The sequence below is a fragment of the Equus caballus genome, chromosome 11 (genome assembly GCF_041296265.1).
Source record: "Equus caballus isolate H_3958 breed thoroughbred chromosome 11, TB-T2T, whole genome shotgun sequence".
NCBI lineage: Eukaryota > Metazoa > Chordata > Mammalia > Perissodactyla > Equidae > Equus > Equus caballus.
In genome coordinates, this window is record NC_091694.1 from 59692948 (window position 1) to 59709830 (window position 16883).

The window sequence follows — 16883 nt, forward strand, 5'->3', positions numbered from 1 at the left end:
AGTTGTGGTATGCAGGATGCTGCCTCAGCGTGGCTTGATGAGCGGTGCCATGTCCATGCCCAGGATCTGAACCGGTGAAACCCCAGGCTGTTGAAGTGGAGCACGTGAACTTAACCACTTGGCCACGGGATCGGCCCCGCTGATAGCCTCTTATTTCCTTAGTCTAAGAAGGTTCTGTCCCCTTCCTCTTCCCCATCTAAGTTATTGTTGTCACAACTTATTCCATTTTGTTGTGAGCTTCTGATTAAAATGAATTGATTATAGTTATTTTTGATGTTTTCCTTCCCTTTATCTTTAATGTTTTAATTGTTTGCTAGCCTGTTCTAATAGCTGAAATTTTCTGATTTTGTCTATTTATCTCCTTGCTCAAGGCTTTTGAAACCCTTTTATTTTTCCTCAGGTGTGAGGGCCTTCTTGATAATTTCTTGTGTGTTTCTGGTGCGGGATGGTGGTGATGAACTCCCTCAGCTTTTGTTTATCTGGGAAAGGTTTTATTTCTCCATGGTATCTGACGGATAGTTTCACTGGGTAGAGTATTCTTGGCTGAAAGTTTTTGTCTTTCAGTATTTTGAATATATCATGTCAGTCTCTCCCAGTCTATAAGGTTTCTGCTGAGAAGTCCACTAAAAGCCTGATTGGCATTCCTTTGTAGGTTATTTTCTTCTGCCCTGCTGCCCTTAATATTTTTCCTGTGTCACTGACTTTTGCCAGTTTTACCAATATATGCCTTGGAGAAGGTCTCTTTGCACTGATGTAATTAGGAGTTCTGTTAGCTTCATATACTTGTAATTCCAGCTCCATCCTCAGGCTTGGGAAGTTTTCAGGTATTATTTCTTTCAAGAAGCTCTCTGTTCCTTTCTCCCTCTATTCCACCTCTGGAATTATGTTCCTAATGTTGTATTATTATGTTCCTAATTGAGCTGGATATTTCTTGGAGGATTTCTTCATTTCTTTTTTTGTTTTTTAAAGATTTTATTTTTTTCCTTTTTCTCCCCAAAGCCCCCAGGTACATAGTTGTATATTCTTCGTTGTGGGTCTTCTAGTTGTGGCATGTGGGACGCTGCCTCAGTGTGGTTTGATGAGCAGTGCCATGTCCGCGCCCAGGATTCGAACCAATGAAACACTGGGCCGCCTGCAGCGGAGCGCGTGAACTTAACCACTCGGCCACGGGGCCAGCCCCCTCTTCATTTCTTTTTAATCTTAATTCTCTCTCCTCCATCTGCAGCATGTCTACATTTCTGTCCTCTAAATTATCAATCATGTCTTCCATAATATCAGCTCTGTTTTTTAAGGAGTCCCGATTTTTCTTTATTTCATTCATTGTGTTTTTCATCTCCAACATTTCTGATTGGTGTTTTCTTATAGTTTCAATCTCTTTTATGAAGAATTCCCTCTGTTCAATAATTTTATTCCTGAGATCACTGAACTGTCTTTCTGAGTTTTCTTGTAACTCACTGAGTTTTTTAAGATAACTATTTAGAATTCTCTGTCATTTAGATTGCAAATTTCTGTCACTTCAGAATTGATTTCTGGGTCCTTGTCATTTTCCTTCTGGTCTGGAGCATTAATATACCTCTTCATGCTATATGAAGTATGTAGCATACTTTCATGTAGTAAAGGGGTGGACTTTTGCTGTCACATAGTGGTAGAATCTTGTCGCAGATTCCACCTGCCAAGATGGGGGGTGGGCAGGAGTTGTGTTTTCTGAGCCTGCTGTGACCCCTGGCATCTGTGCCTGTCCATTGAAAGTTGTGCTGATAGGGCCTGTCTGCGTTTGCCCTCTAGCCACTGCTGCTTCATGCACATAGGCACAGATTCTTGGGCAGGGATCCCCTGCTCTGGCCAACTGGCCAAACTGGTGCACCAGGCGGGAGGGTGGAGAGGGGTGCTTTCTTTCATGTGTGCAATCCCATGCACTCCCACTCTGCATTCCCTGTCTGCCCACCTGGGCTGCTCAACTTGTCTTGGATGTCCCTGCGATTGCTTAGCCACCTCAGTGTGGAGCATGAGGAGCATACCCACAGGCTAGGAGGCAACACCAAGAGTGCAAGCATTCCTGCAGAGGGCTGCCTTTCCTACTTCTACTCTCAGAGTTGAGTGCCGGCCGCCATGTGAGGTCCCGCGCCCTAGATCACTGCCACTTAGGGAGGGAGAGGAGATCCCCTTACCTCCTTCTACTGCCTTCTGGGGGGTCCAGCACCCCCACCTTCAGACGTATGGCTGTGTGGATCTCTCAGACATCTATTGTGTTGTGTGAATGTCCTCTGTTGGTTTATGAATGTCCTTTTTGCTGTATTTTATGGGGGAGAGACTAAGGGAAAAGCTCCCTCTGCCATGATGCTGACGTCACTCTCCCCTTTTGCCTATTTTTTAATAGAGTGGTTAGTTTTATTGCTGTTGAGATGTATGAGTTCTTTATATATTGTGGATATCAACACCTGATCAGATATACAGTTTGCAAATATCTTCTTCCAATTGTTAGGTTGTCACTTTGTTTTGTTGATGCTTTCCTTTGCTGTGCAGAAGTTTTTAGATTGATGTAGTCCCATTTATTTTTCTGTTGTTTTGCCTGTCTGGTCAGACATGGTACTTGAAAGACTGATGTTGAAGAGCATACTGCCTATGTGTGCTTCCAAAAGTTTTATGGTTTCAGGTCTTACATTCAAGTCTTTAATTCATTTTGAGTTAATTTTTGTGTATGGTGTAAGATAATGGTCTACTTTCATTCTTTTGCCTGTGGCTGTCCAGTTTTCCCAACATCATTATTGAAGAGACTTTCCTTTCTGCATTGTATGTTCTTGGCTCCCTTATCAAAAACTAGCTGTCCATAGATGTGTGGGTTTATTTCTGGGCTCTTGATTCTGTTCCATTGATCTGTGTGTCTGTTTTTTATCCCAGTACTATGCTGTTTTGGTTACTATGCTTTTGTAGTATATTTTGAAATCGGGGAGTGTGATACCTCCAGCTTTGTTCCTTTTTCTCAGGATTCCTTTGGCTATTCAGGGCCTTTTTTGTTCCGTATAAATTTTGGGATTCTTTGTTCTATTTTTGTGAAAAAATGTCATTGGAACTTTGATAGAGATTGCATTGAATCTGTAGATTGCTTTAGGAAGTATGGACATTTTAACTATGTTAATTCTTCCAATCTAAGAGCACAGAATATCTTTCCATTTCTTTGTGTCTTCTTCAATGTCTTTCAACAATATTTTAAGTTTTCAGGGTACATCTTTTTGGTTAAATTTATTCCTAGGTATTTTATTCATTTTGTTGCAATTGTAAATGGGATTGTATTCTTAACTTCTCTTTCTGCTACTTCATTGTTAGTGTATAGAAATGAAACTGACTTCTGTATGTTGATTTTTTATCTTGCATCATATTTATTTATTATTCCAAAAGTTTTTTTGTGGATTCTCTAGGGTTTTCCATATATAGAGTCATGTCATCTGCAAATAGTGACAGTTTCACTTCTTCTTTTCCAATTTGGATCCCTTTTATTTCTTTTTCCTGCCTGATTGCTCTGGCTAGGACTTCCGATACTATGCTAAATGAGTGGTGAAAGTGGGCATCCTTGTCTGATTGTTGTTCTTAGAGGGATAGCTTTCAGTTTTTCTCCGTTGAGTATGATATTAGCTGTGGGTTTGTCATATATGGCCTTTATTATGTTAAGGTACTTTCCTTCCACACCCATTTTATGCAGAATTTTTATCATAAGTGGATGTTGTATCTTGTCAAATGCTTTCTCTGCATCTATTGAGAAGATCATGTGGTTTTTATTCTTCACTTTGTTAATGTGGTGTATCATGATGATAGATTTGTAGATGTTGAACCATATGTGGTCCCTGTTATAAATCTTGCCTGATCACAGTGTATGATGTTTTTAATGTATGTTGTATTTGATATGCTAGTATTTAGTTGAGGAATTTTGCATTGATGTTAATCAATGATATTGGCTTGTAATTTTCTTTTTCTGTCTTATCCTTATCTGGTTTTGCATCAGGGTGATGGTGGCCTTGTAGAACAAGTTAGGAAGCCTCCCCTCCTCTTCAGTTTTTTGGAAGAGTTTGAGAAGGATAGATATTAAGTCTTCATTGGATGTTTGGTAGAATTCGTCAGGGAAGCTGTCTGGTCCTGGACTTTTATTTTTTGGGAGGTTTTTGATTCCTGTTTCAATCTCCTTACTGATTTGGTAAGGTGATTCATTCCAGTACTATGTTGAATAGAAGTGGTGAAAGTGGACATTCTGGCCTCATCCCTAATCTTAGAGGAAAAGCTTTCAGTCTTGCACCATTGAGTATGATGTTCACTGTTCACATTGAGTATGATGTTTCATAAATGGTTTTATTATGTTCAGCTAGTTTCCTTCTATTCCTAGTTTTCTGAGTGTTTTTATTATGAAAGGGCTTTGCATTTGTCTAACACTTTTTCTGCATCAATTGAGATGATAATGTGGTTTTTCTTTCATTCTGTTGATAGGATGTACTACATTGGTCAGTTTTTCACTCATCATGGTGAACCGTCTTGCATTCCTGGCATAAATCTCACTTGATTATAGTGTATAATCCTTTTAATATGCTACTGAATTCGGTTTTCTAGTGTTTTGTTGATGATTTTTGCATCAATATTCACAAGGGATATTGATCTGTAGTTTTCTTTTCTTATAGTGTCTTTGTCCGGCTTTGGTATCAGGGTAATAACTGGCCTCACAGAATGAGTTTGGAGTGCTCCTTCCTCTTCCTTTTTTTTGAGAAATTTGAGAAGGAGTGGTGTTAGTTCTTCTTTAAATGTTTGGTAGAATTTGCCAGTGAAGCTAATCATGTCCAATTCACCAGTGAGCCATCAGGTCCTGGGCTTTTCTTTGTCAGGAGATTTTTGATTATTGATTAAACCTCCTTACTAGTTATAGGTCAGCTCACATTTTCTATTTCTTCATGATTTACTCGTGGTAGGTTTTGTGTTTCTAGGAATTTGTCCCTTTCATCTAGGTTACCCAATTTGTTGGCATACAATTATTCATAGTACTCTCTTATAATTCTTTTTATTTACTTAGAATCAGTAGTAATGTCCCCACTTTCTTTTATGAGTTTTGTAATTTGAGTCTTCTCTCTTTTTCCCTTAGTCCATTAGCTAAAGTTTTGTCAATTTTGTTGATCTTTTCAAGAACCAACTTTTGGCTTCATTGATTTTCTCTATTGTTTTTCTCTATTTCTGCTCTAATCATTATTTCCTTTCTTCTGCTAGCTTTGGGGTTATTTTGTTCTTCTTTTTCTAGTTCTTTAGGCTGTAAAGTTAGGTGATTGAGTTGAGATTTTTTTTTTTCCTTGTAAGAGTTTATAGCTATAAATTCCCCATTAGCACTGGTTTCACTGCGTCCCATAAGTTTTGTTATGTTGTGTTTTCATTTTTTATTCATCTCTAAGTATTGTCCTATTTCCCGTGTGATGTTTTCTTTGATTAATTGGTTAAGATTGTGTTGGTTAATTTCCACAAGTAGGGTGTTGAAGTTTCCAATTGTTATGGTAGAACTATTTCTCCCTTTAATTCTGTCTGGTTTTATTTCATATATTTTAATGGTCTATTACTAGACATGTAAATGTTCATAATTGTTATGTCTTCTTGTTGTATTGAACTTTTTAACACATAATGTTCTTCACTGTCTCTTATAGCAATTTCTGGGTTGTTTTTTTTTTTTTTTGGTGAGGAAGACTTGCCCTGAGCTAACATCTATGCCAATCTTCCTCTACTTTTTAGTATGTAGGCCGCCAGTACAGCATGGCCACTAACAGAGCAGTGTAGGTCTGCACCCGGGAACTGAACCCAGGCCACTGAAGGGGAGCGTGCTGAGCTAACTAGTAGGCCACCAGGGCCGACCTGCAATTTTTGTCTTAAAGTCTATTTTGCCTGATAGTACTTTAGACACCCTGCTCTCTTTTGGTTACTACTTGCATGGAATATCTTCTTCCATCTTTTCATTGTCAATCTATTTGTGTCTTTGGATCTAAAGTGAGTCTTCTGCAGATGGTGTATAGTTGAACTGTGTTTTTTAAAAAATCCATTCTGCCCATCTTTGTCTTGTAATTGGAAAGTTGAATTCGTTTACATTTAAAGTAATTATTGATAAGGAAGGACTTCTGTCATTTTGTTGTTTTCTATATGCCTTATAGCTTTTTTGTCCTCATTTCCTGGATTACTATCTTCTTTTGTGCTTAATTGATTTTTCATAGTGAAACCTTTCAATTCATTTCCTACTTCCTTTGGTATATATTCTATAGCTATTTTTCTTTGTAGTTACCACTGGGCTTATATTTATCATCCTAAGGCTATAACACTCTAATTTGAATTTATGCCAGCTTAACTTCCATGACATACAGAAATTCTGCTTCTTTAACAGCACTGTCTCCACCCCTTTCAGCTGTTGATATCACAAAATTAAATATTTATACATTGTGTTCCCAAAAACATAAACTACTAATTCTTTTAAATCCATTAGGCTCTTAAATTATGCAGAGAACAAAAATGTGGAGTTACAAACCAATGTTACAATAATACTAGCTTTTAGATTAATAACTGTTTCTTAAAATATATTAGTCTCTTAAATCATGTAGAAAACAAAAAGTGGTGTTAGAACGCATTGTTATGGTAATAATAGCTTTTATAATTACCAATGTATGTACCTTTATTGAGATCTTTATTTCTTCAGACAGCTTTGAGTTATTATCTAGTATCCCTTCATTTCATCCTGCAAAACCACCCCAAGCATTTCTTCTAGGGTAGGGCTAGTGGGAATGAACTCCCTCAGCTTTTGTTTATATGGGAATGTCTTAATTTCTCCCCGACCTTTGAAGGACAGTGTTGCCAGATATAGGATTCCTGGTTGACATTTTTTTCTTTTACCACTTTGTCTCAGCCCACTGCCTTCTGGCCTCAAAGTTTCTGATGAGAAATCTACTGATAATCTTACTGAGGATCCCTCATATGTGACAAGTCACTTTTCTCTGACAGCTTTCAAGATTCTTTGTCTAGCTTTTGACAGTTTGATCATAATGTGTCTTGGTGTGGGTCTCCTTGAGTTCATCTTCCTTCAAGTTCACTGAGCTTCTTGGATATTTATATTCATGTCTTTCATCAAATTTGTGAAGTTTTCAGCCTTTATTTATTCAGATTCTGTCTCTCTCTCTTCTCCTTCTAGAACAACTAATGTTGTTTTCACAGGAGTCAGCCAACCTGAAACTGTCAGGCACAAATGTTACCACCCACAGACTAGGCAGGCAGGCTGGTCACTCAACAGTGTTCAGATTCAGATCAAGGCTCACAAATGGGCCAAGCCAAGGCCTTGACAGAATGCTAGACATGCTCCCGGCTCTGCCATACCCCCCAGGTCACAGAGGGGGAGCCTTTAGTCAGAACATGCAGGAAATGATTGGAAAGAGCACTAAACTGGGAAGAAGGAAGCTGCATTCTGAATCCTAGCTTGAAGGGTCACCTTGTTTAGTCATCACTTCAAGGTGGAGCCTTGAAGGTAACACAGAAATTATGAGAACCAAATTAACAGCATTCTGGCACACAGCAAGGGCTGAACTGGTGTTTGTTTATGCTTGCATTCATTCATGCTCCTTGTACTATCATCCTGTGTTCTTGATGCCCTGAGAGCACTGTTCCAACCCATATTTGTCTGTCCGGAGTGATAACGTCACAATAACCAAAACTGTTAACTATTAGCCTTTTTTCTGTTACAGAATTTCTAGGTTCAACTCCTTATATTTTTGGCTTAGTGGAAACAGTAGTTTGGAAGGTCAACAAGACTTCTCTGGCTGAGGAAAAGCCTACAATACACAAAAATCTCGTAACCATGGTTTTCTCTGGAAGAGGAAGTGGGTGGTGAGGGTCTTGGGTGGAAGGGAGACCTCCGTTTCTGTGCTCTTTGGCCCTCAGAACCCCACCGTGCTCCTTGCCACATGGCAGAGCCCAACCTCCTCCAATTGCCCCTCAAGGATCTCTATCCTGAGCCCCACCTCTGCCTTCCCTCCTCCTGCTCCAGCCACATCAGGCTACGATGTGACAGCCCACACACCGGCATCGCCACACCTCAGAGCCTTCACTTGTGCTATTCCTTCTCCTTATTCTCTGCCTCCTCTCCTTCCTGATCCTCATATAGCTGCCCCTTCTCCATGCCCCTCAACTCTCTGCTAAGATTTGTGACCAGAGGGTGCCTGGGTCTCAACCCCCAGCAGCTGGTGGATTCTCCCAGGTGTCCATCGTCACCTCCGTCCAGCTAGCGCAGTGACCACAGGCCTCTGTGGGTCTGAAGAGTCCTAGCTTTGCCATACGTTCATCAGCCAGAGGAAAACACTCCTGTTACACTTTTTTTTCACTTACTGCTCTTCTGTAAATTTGGCTTTTCTTCATGAAGGATGACACATTAAGAAAAACCACGCAGGCAAACTTCAGTGAACACAGCCACCAAGAGGAAACTTTCTCCTGAATGAGCTGTGATAAGATAGTATCAAAAGGGGCAAAAGATGGGGAAAAACTCACACACAGCAGAGTCCTGAGATGTGAGCCTCGCTCAGATGTTTCTTCAGCCCATTTCGGAGCATTAATGTGCAAGTCCCCAGGGGCAAAGACCGGCTCCCCTCAGGTGACACCTGTCCCCCAGGCTCTTCTTCTAAACGTGGCGACCGTCAGAGGATGGCAACCTGCAGCTGACCAGAGCGGGACTGGCCAAGGCAGCTGTCAGCGCAGTATTTCCTAAGCCCGTTGAGGAAGACCGTACATTCCCATCTCTAGGAACAGGTTTGCAATAAGCAAGGACACGTTTCCAAGAGGACAGAGCTGTCATTAATGGGATTAGAAAACCTGGTCGGGGGCACTTTTCTCCCAAACTCGGTCCCCTCATTAGTAAAACGAGGCGGGGTCTGGCAGGGGGCTGGGCACTGCCGGTGCAAGGAGTGCAGAGGGGACATCCAGGAGGCCACTAGCACCAGGGGCAGCCACTGGAGTGGGGCCCTCAGTGCTTCTGCACACACAGGGACCCAGCTGCACCAGGCACAGCTCCCGAGCTGCTCTCTGGGGGGAGCCAACAAACCCTGACACGGCAAACAGCAGGTGATTGATCTTAATTTTGTGCTAAGTCAACAGCTATTTTATTCCAGATTCTTATATACACAGGCAAAAAGTGAAAGTTTAAGGTTTTTGGAAGAAAAGGTTATCTTTTTCTTTCTGAGAAAGTCTTCATTTTATCCTCCATGAATTGGATGGGACTGCCACCACGTGACCTGAGTGGAAGGACACGCTGGCATAACTCACGGGACCCCACTGTTCCACAGTCATAAAGTCTAAGGTGCAAGTTTGGAGTTCTGAACTCTAAACTCTAAGACTATACTTAGATGCCTGACATCGACAAGGGTGACATCACTTGACCTTTGTGACGCCCCTCCAGCATCTCCTCCCCCAGAGCATGCAGTGGTGCCTTTGTTTCAGGAATGGCTGAGCTGTTGAACAGGGAGCAGAATAAAACCGTGCCCAGATGCAGACGGCAGCTCGCACCAGCTCACTGACCTGCCCCTGGCGGCCCACGGCCTGGGACTCAAGGCCTCTCCATGTCAGTCAAATGACACATCAGGAAGGTGCAGAGAACTGGACAAACAGAACAGGGACCATCACATCCTGAAGAGGGTATCGCACCCTCCCGACAAGCGGCAGAAGAGAAAACAAGCTGATGAACATTTCAATATCCACAGCACGCATATTCAGCTTTCACTTTACTTTAGTTACAAAACAAATGCCCAAACACAAGTTCAGAAAAAGCACACCAGCACAGTAAGTTTTTATTCCTTCTTCTGTTACAGAAAATAAATAATGGTCACGTACTCCACATGCTCGTCTAGAAAAGCTTTTCTAAACGTCCCTGACTGGATCCCCCGGGAGACTCTCGCTGTTCCACGGCAGCTTTCATATAGACTGTTGGAGTCTATTAATTTTTTAAGCACTTGGGCTCCAGCAACTTTGGAAAAAGGCTGTTTGTGAGCTTAAAAATCTTATTCTAAGTTACATTTTAAATAGTTAAACTAAAAACAACCAGGTCTTAACTTATTTTAAGAGGAGAATATAATTTTTCTTTTATAAAAATTGCCCAAAAAACTCATAAACACCCAAACCGACAGAAAAAGTTGGTCTATCTCCATAGGAATTAACAAGAAAAAAGGAACAGAACACACGCAGCCCCTGTAAACAGACCTGCTCAGGCAGGACCCCGCCCCGCACTCATTCCTCATTCTTCCGTTTCCAGTTTGGCCCTCGGGAGTTTTCCGAAAGGGCAGCTGCTCAGTCGTCTAGGCCGATGTTCCTGAAGAGGTAGGACATGGACTCCCCGTTGTGAATCCGACGGATGGCTTCCGAGAGGATCATGCTGATATCCACGGTTTTAATTTTGGGGCACTGCAGCTTCTGGATTTCATGTGGAATTGTATTGGTAACCACCACCTGCAAACCAAGAGAAAAAAACCAAAAGCATCATAAAACCACGGAGCTTCCTGGCTTGATTTGAAAATCTGATATACTCTCAAATCTCTGAGGGCAGGGGTGTACCGCACGTGCAACAATGTTCTCAGTCAACATGAACGCTTGCCGTGTTTCTCAGGTTAAAACTGGATAACCCTACACCCATTAGCACAGCTACAGGCAAAAAGACAGGGAACAGTAAGTGTTGGCAAGGATGAGGAGAAAGCGGGCCCTCGTACACTGCAGGTGGGGATGTAAAATGGTTCGCCTGCTTTGCAAAACAGTCTGGAGGTTTCTCAAAAGTTTAAACATAGAGTTACCATAAGACCCAGTAATTCTACTCCTAGGATCACACCCCAGAGAACTGAACACATATGTCCAGACCAAAGCTGATGCACGAATGTTCATAACAGCACCATCACAACAGTCACAACGCAGAACAATCCAGACCTCCATCAACTTAGGAATAGAGAGACGAAACGCGCCATATCCATACAATGACACATTCAGAATAAAAGGAATGAAGTGGGCCTGCCCCATGGCTGAGTGGTCAAGTTGGCGCCCTGCACTTTGGTGGCCCAGGGTTTCACTGGTTCGGATCCTGGGCACGGACACGGCACCACTCATCAAGCCATGCTGAGGCAGCGTGCCACATGCCACAACTAGAAGGATGCACAAATAAAAATGTGCAGCTATGTACTGGGGGCTTTGGGGAGAAGGAAAAAAAAGAAGATTGGTAACAGATGTTAGCTCAGGTGCCAATCTTTAAAAAAGAAAAGGAGTGAAGTACTGAGACGTGCCATAAGATGGAGGAACACTGAAAACCTTATGCTAAGTGAAAGAGGCCAGACCTGAAAGACCGCTGCTGTCTGATCCCACTGACGTGAGATGCCCAGATTGGGTAAATCTGCAGAGACAGAGGCGGATGGTGGGGCTGGGGGCTGCGTGGATTGAGAGGGAACAGGCATGACTGCTAAGGGGCATGAGGTTTTTTTTGGGGTGATGAAAATGCAATAAGAGTGATTGTGGTAATGGCTGCACAGCTCTGTGAATATACTAGAAACCACTGAACTATGTATTTTAAATGGGTGAATTGTATAGTATGTGAATTATATCTCAACAAAGCTGTTACTTTAAAAAGTTATTTGATAAAAATTAAAAAAGGAGAAGCACTTTTCAACAGTTACAAATGGGAAAAAATAAAAATTCTCAGCCTTCTTAAAAAAACGAGGAATGGGAGTAATTTTTTATTCTTATTTATAATATATACCCCCTATTTCCAAAATAAGCCTCAAGACAGCTGATAATAAAGAGGCACACACAATGAGATGCTGAGAGAGACGATGAGGAATCATCAGAACCAGCACCAGGGATGCGAACACCCAGCCTCAGGTGATTACTGGGACTCCCCGTCCGTATTCGATCTTCCTGGTAACACTACAGCAAATGGAGACATGAAGGGCACACAGGTCTCATGACCCGCAGAGGACAGTTCCCAGAGGAAGAGCACCTTCCCGCTGGCATCACACAGGCTTTCCGCGTCAGCGCAGTCAGTGCGAGGGCCGACAGGCAGGCCGCAGCGCTCCGTGCACAGCGCCCCCTGGGGGCATCACTGGGGGCGTCACTGCGGCCCTCCGGGTCAGTTTTCCTCACTAAAAAACCGCTCTCACTGAGGAATGACTTTTCGGAATTTATTCTAACCACTTTTTAAAAATAACAGCTTTACTGACATACAATTCACATACTACATAACTCTCCTCAAGTGTACAATTCGGTGGTTTTTACAACATCAGAGTTGTGTCCAATATCTTCCCGAAAAGAAACCCCACACCCACCAGCTGTGGCTCCTTATGCCTCATGCCCCAAAGCCCCAAAGCCCCGGGGACCAAGAATTCTTGTCTCTATGGCGCCTGTTCCGGACATTTCACTCTACTAGCTTTAGCTTCAAAAGGAACCAAGGAAAACACTCCAACCCTGGATTTCCCAACCCCAAGCGCTCTGGACTGGCCCCTGCTCTGACGGGGAACCGGCCTCTCCACTTCTCCCCCGCCAGCTCCTCACACGTGGACTCTGCCAGGACTCGTGCATCGATCGTACCTTTATCATCTGTTGGGCGACCCACTTGCCTGTAAGTTCCTAGGGAAATCCTTAGCTTCCTAACCAGAGTGAACACAGGACCCCTGTTTAGATCTTAGTTACTGACCCGGCTCCCCACGAAGAGTATCAGTGACAGGGCTCCCAGGGGGGCAAAGCACCGATGCGGCAGCCTCCCCAGGGAAGAGCTCTGCTGCCAGACCGCGCAGGCCCTGCTGGTTCCGCGCCCCCCGTCCGAACCCACTCTGCTCTCGGGGGCCTGGCTCCAGCAGCGCCGTCCACCTTCCTCTGGTTTGCTCATGCTGATCCACCCACACAGCACCCGTAAGAAGCCCGCCTAGTGCCACATGGCCAGACCCGAGAGCCGCGCTGGGCCTGAAGTCTTCTGGCTTTACTTAGTATATGTGTTCTGTATGGCTGATTTCGCCTCCTTGAACGCTTTTAACATCATTCCTGCTTCTCAGTACGTTTTGACCAACTCAGCGAGGAGGCTGCGCTGACGTGAGCATGCAGGTCCAGCCTTCCGTCTGCGCTAAGGCATCTGGAACCCATCAAAGCTGATAAACACAGGGCCCGGCTTAGGGATGTCTACCATTGAAAAGTAAAAACCCAGGACTTGCAGAAGTAAAAGGAGTTGGACTAATTCAAGATTCAATACCCAGGAATATGCAGAGGACAGCACTTCTGTTTTTTAAGAGATAATAAAAATGTGATTTATACAGTCAAACCTCCCAGCTGAGCTCCGGAGTGTGGGGCTGGAAAAGCACGGTGAGTAACGCTGGACAGCCTCGCTCAGCCGCACCTTAGGAAACTGCCCTGTTTACCTTCCTCTGCCAGTTTCATTCCAGGGGCGTCTGTACCAGGGAGAAGGCTGGGCTTTGGCGTCAAGCAAACTAAGGTCTGAACCCAAACACTGAGCCCAGGAGCTGTCTGATCTTAAGAAGTCACTCAACTTTCCTGATGCCCGATCTCTCATCTCTCTAGAAGGAGCGCTGACGCGGACCCCGTGGGCTGTGATGGAGCACTGGGCAGTGCCGGCGTAGACAGTGTGCTCCGTTTATCAGAGTTACTAAAGCTACTATTACCAGGGGCTTATAGAGACAGAGGCTTATAGTGAATGAAACACAAACATAACCCATGTTTGCAAACCATTGTTCAGTGCAAAATAGCTCATCCTTCTACCTATCCTTTGTAACTGCAGATGAGGCGGTGCCCGAGCGGCAGAGCGGCGGCCCGCACTGGGCCTGGCTCCGGTACCTCGTCTATGGCAGATTCTTCGATCAGTCGGGGAGCATCTGAAGACAACAAGCCATGAGTCGCCATCACGAAGATCTTATATGCACCTCTTTCCTTCAGGGTCTCTGCCGCAGCCAGAAAGCTGTCAACATCATCGATAATGTCATCCTGTCAAATTACAGATGGAGCAAAAGGTACATGAACACCTTCACAAAGGTGGGTTTAAATGACTAGGAAAAAGAAAGGGTCGGACTAATTCTACTATGACAAATTTGCTGTTCCATTTTAATGTGTCCAGACAGCTGGTCACACGGGCTCGTCACTGTGCTCCCTCTGCATTCCCTCCAGGCCTCTCACAGGGAGCTCCTCCTGCACGGCACTGCCTTCCACAGCTGTCTCTCCACCCCAGGGCTCCCTGGGGTCTGCGTCTACTTAGCCCTGCTGTCCAGAACCGTGCCCCACCGTGCAGGCGCTCCACAGAGGCTCGCCAAATGCTTTCTTCTAATTCGCAGTAAAACTGGTGGAAGATGCTTTTGATTCTGGGTGGTTCTTTCCTCTTTTCTTGCTACTTTTCCTTATTTTCCAAATTTTCTCTACTGGACATATGGGAAATATGCTTTTTACATACATATTCATAACGGGAAAACAGTAACATTATTTTTAACAAAATACCCAGTCCAATGGTTTCTAATCTATGGACACAGATTCCCAGTGTGAGATAAAACAAAAATACATATGTTGGTCTCTGCCCCCCGCTCCTGGCACCAAGCTCCTAACCCTTGTAAATTCCTAAGTGATAAGAGCACCAGGAACATCTTTTGTTCTAACGAGGCGACTCTGGGGCGACTCCTGGATGGCTCCTGCATGGGGGTGGTCCCCAGAAAGACCAAGCCATGATGAGCTGAGAACTGTCAGCCCCCACCCCTTCTCCAGAGAGGGGAGAGCGCTGGAAATGCAGTTAATGGTCGACCGTGCCCGTGTGAGGAAGCCTCCAGAAACCCCAATAGTAGGGGGTTTGGAGAGCTTCCAGGTGGGCGAACACAGCCACACCGGGAGGGTGGCGCACTCCAGCTCCATGGGGACAGAAGCTCCTGCGCTCGGGACCCTCCCAGACCTCCTCCTGTGTGTCTCTTCACCTGCCTGTTCCTCTGTGTCCTTTATAGGAAACTGGTAATAGTAAGTAAAGGGTCTCCCTGAGTTCTGTGAGCAGCTCTAGCAAACTGATGGAGCCCGTGGAGGGGGTCAGAGAACCCCTGACTTGTATCCAAATTGTACAGAAGCTGTGGGGACCTGGGGACCTGCTACTTGCAATTGGCACCTGAAGTGGGGGTGGTCTTGTGGGACTGAGCCCGTAACCTGTGGGGTATGACGCTCTCTCCAGGTAGAGTGTCAGAATTGGCTTAAATTGTAGGACACCAGCTGGTGTCACAGAGAATTGCTTGGTGTGCCAGCTTCCCCCCACATCTGGTGTCAGAAGTAAGGTGTTCTAAGTGAGCAGTAAGGGAGACACACAGGAGGTGGGAAACTGAGTCCTTCCTACCACACCCAGCCCACTAAGGTCATTTTAAGCCCATGAGGGCATCGAGCATTGTCTAGAGTTAAATACATATTCATGTATTTATTTTATAAACATATATGACTCTTTTCAAATGGATACTGACGTTACTATAATCAAAGAAAAACATATACATGTTACTTTAAAAGTGCTAGTGGTAAAATGGTACGGCCACTCTGAAAAACAGTTTGACAGGTTCTTACAAAACTAAACTTGCAATTACCATGCAATCCAACAAATGCACTTTTGGTTATTTATCCCAGAAAAATCAAAACTCTGTTCACACAAAAACCCATACAGAAATGGGCATATAGCAATTTCATTTCTAATAGCAGAAAACTGGGAACACCCAGATGTCCTTCACCAGATGAGAGGTCAAACAAAACCGCGGCGCCTGAGCACATGGAGCGGTGTCCACAATAAACGGGGAGGCGGAGGCCACAGCGCAAGCCAGAGGGCTCTCCAGGGAACTGCGCTAAGTGGAAAGCCAGTCTCAAAGGTCACATACTATACTTTCCATTTGCATGACTTTCTTGAAATAACGATGACAGAGACGGGACAGATTGGTGATTGCCACAGTGAGGGACTGGGCGGTGTGGCTACAAAGGGGCAGCGAGGGAGCTTCCTGGTGATGCACTAGTTCTGCATCTTGACTGCAGTGGTGGCGACACAAAGCCACACATGAGAAAGACTGCACACACCCACACACACCCGTCACACTGCTGCTGTTTGAAGCAGCTCGTGGATCGTAGTGACGTGAAATTCCGGATTGCGTAACTGCACTACAGTCAAGCAGGGAGGAAGGAAGGTAAAGAGCACACAAGACCTCCTCATACTTTTTAATTTCTTTTGGCTATTTCCTACAAATCTATAATCACTTCAAAATAAAAAGTTTTTTCTTTAAATGCAGATGCAGTAGAAAGGGAATAAAGTGCTACCTAGCATCTTGTCACTACAGAACTTGCTAATTAAGGAACAAATTAATGGACAGCTATTACCCTGTAGGGTGGCATCAGAAATTTTCCAACTCAAAAAAGGTGCAAGCAAAATTACAAGCACTGGGGAGAACGTGGGGCTCCCACCACGGAGGCTAGAAAACCAGTGCAGCTGCTGTGGGAACAATTTGGCGCCACCTAGTAAAGCTGAAAATAGGCATACCTTCAGACCCACAACTCCACTCCCAGGCACCTAGAAAGTCTTGCATGGATGTACCAGAAAACAGGTGCAAGAATGTTCCAAGCAGTATTATTTGGAAATGAAAAAACTCTGTATGATCAATGCCTGGAGAACAGATATATATAAGCTGTGTAATAGTTAAACATGGAACATCATACAGCAGTGAAAAAGAACAACGCACAACTGCACGTTACTACACAGAGAAACCTGAAAACAGGGTTGAACACAAAGTCACAAAGTACACAAAGACTTCATTACATAAACATCAAAAACATGTAAAACAAACAATACAGTGTTTAGGGACACACTCACTCACAGCAGACTG

General features: G+C 44.0%; 1 protein-coding gene and 1 long non-coding RNA gene across 6 annotated transcripts in view; one reads left to right on the forward strand and one right to left on the reverse strand.

Annotated features, from left to right (window-relative positions):
* Positions 1-9793: 9793 nt before the first annotated feature.
* The window catches only part of PRPSAP2 (phosphoribosyl pyrophosphate synthetase associated protein 2), a 55149-nt gene continuing 48059 nt past the window's right edge, over positions 9794-16883 (reverse strand). For all 5 annotated transcript variants that reach the window (XM_070228301.1, XM_070228302.1, XM_023653631.2 and 2 more), the window contains 2 exons: positions 13849-13995; positions 9794-10479 (listed from right to left, as the gene is read on the reverse strand). In XM_070228301.1, the coding sequence (XP_070084402.1) occupies positions 10321-10479; positions 13849-13995 (306 nt within the window). In that variant the 3' untranslated portion in view covers positions 9794-10320. The remainder of the gene's footprint in view (positions 10480-13848; positions 13996-16883) is intronic.
* Positions 13907-14357, forward strand: LOC111775746 (uncharacterized). Its single transcript, XR_002811722.2, has 2 exons — positions 13907-14043; positions 14176-14357. It is a non-coding gene; the product is annotated as an uncharacterized lncRNA (long non-coding RNA).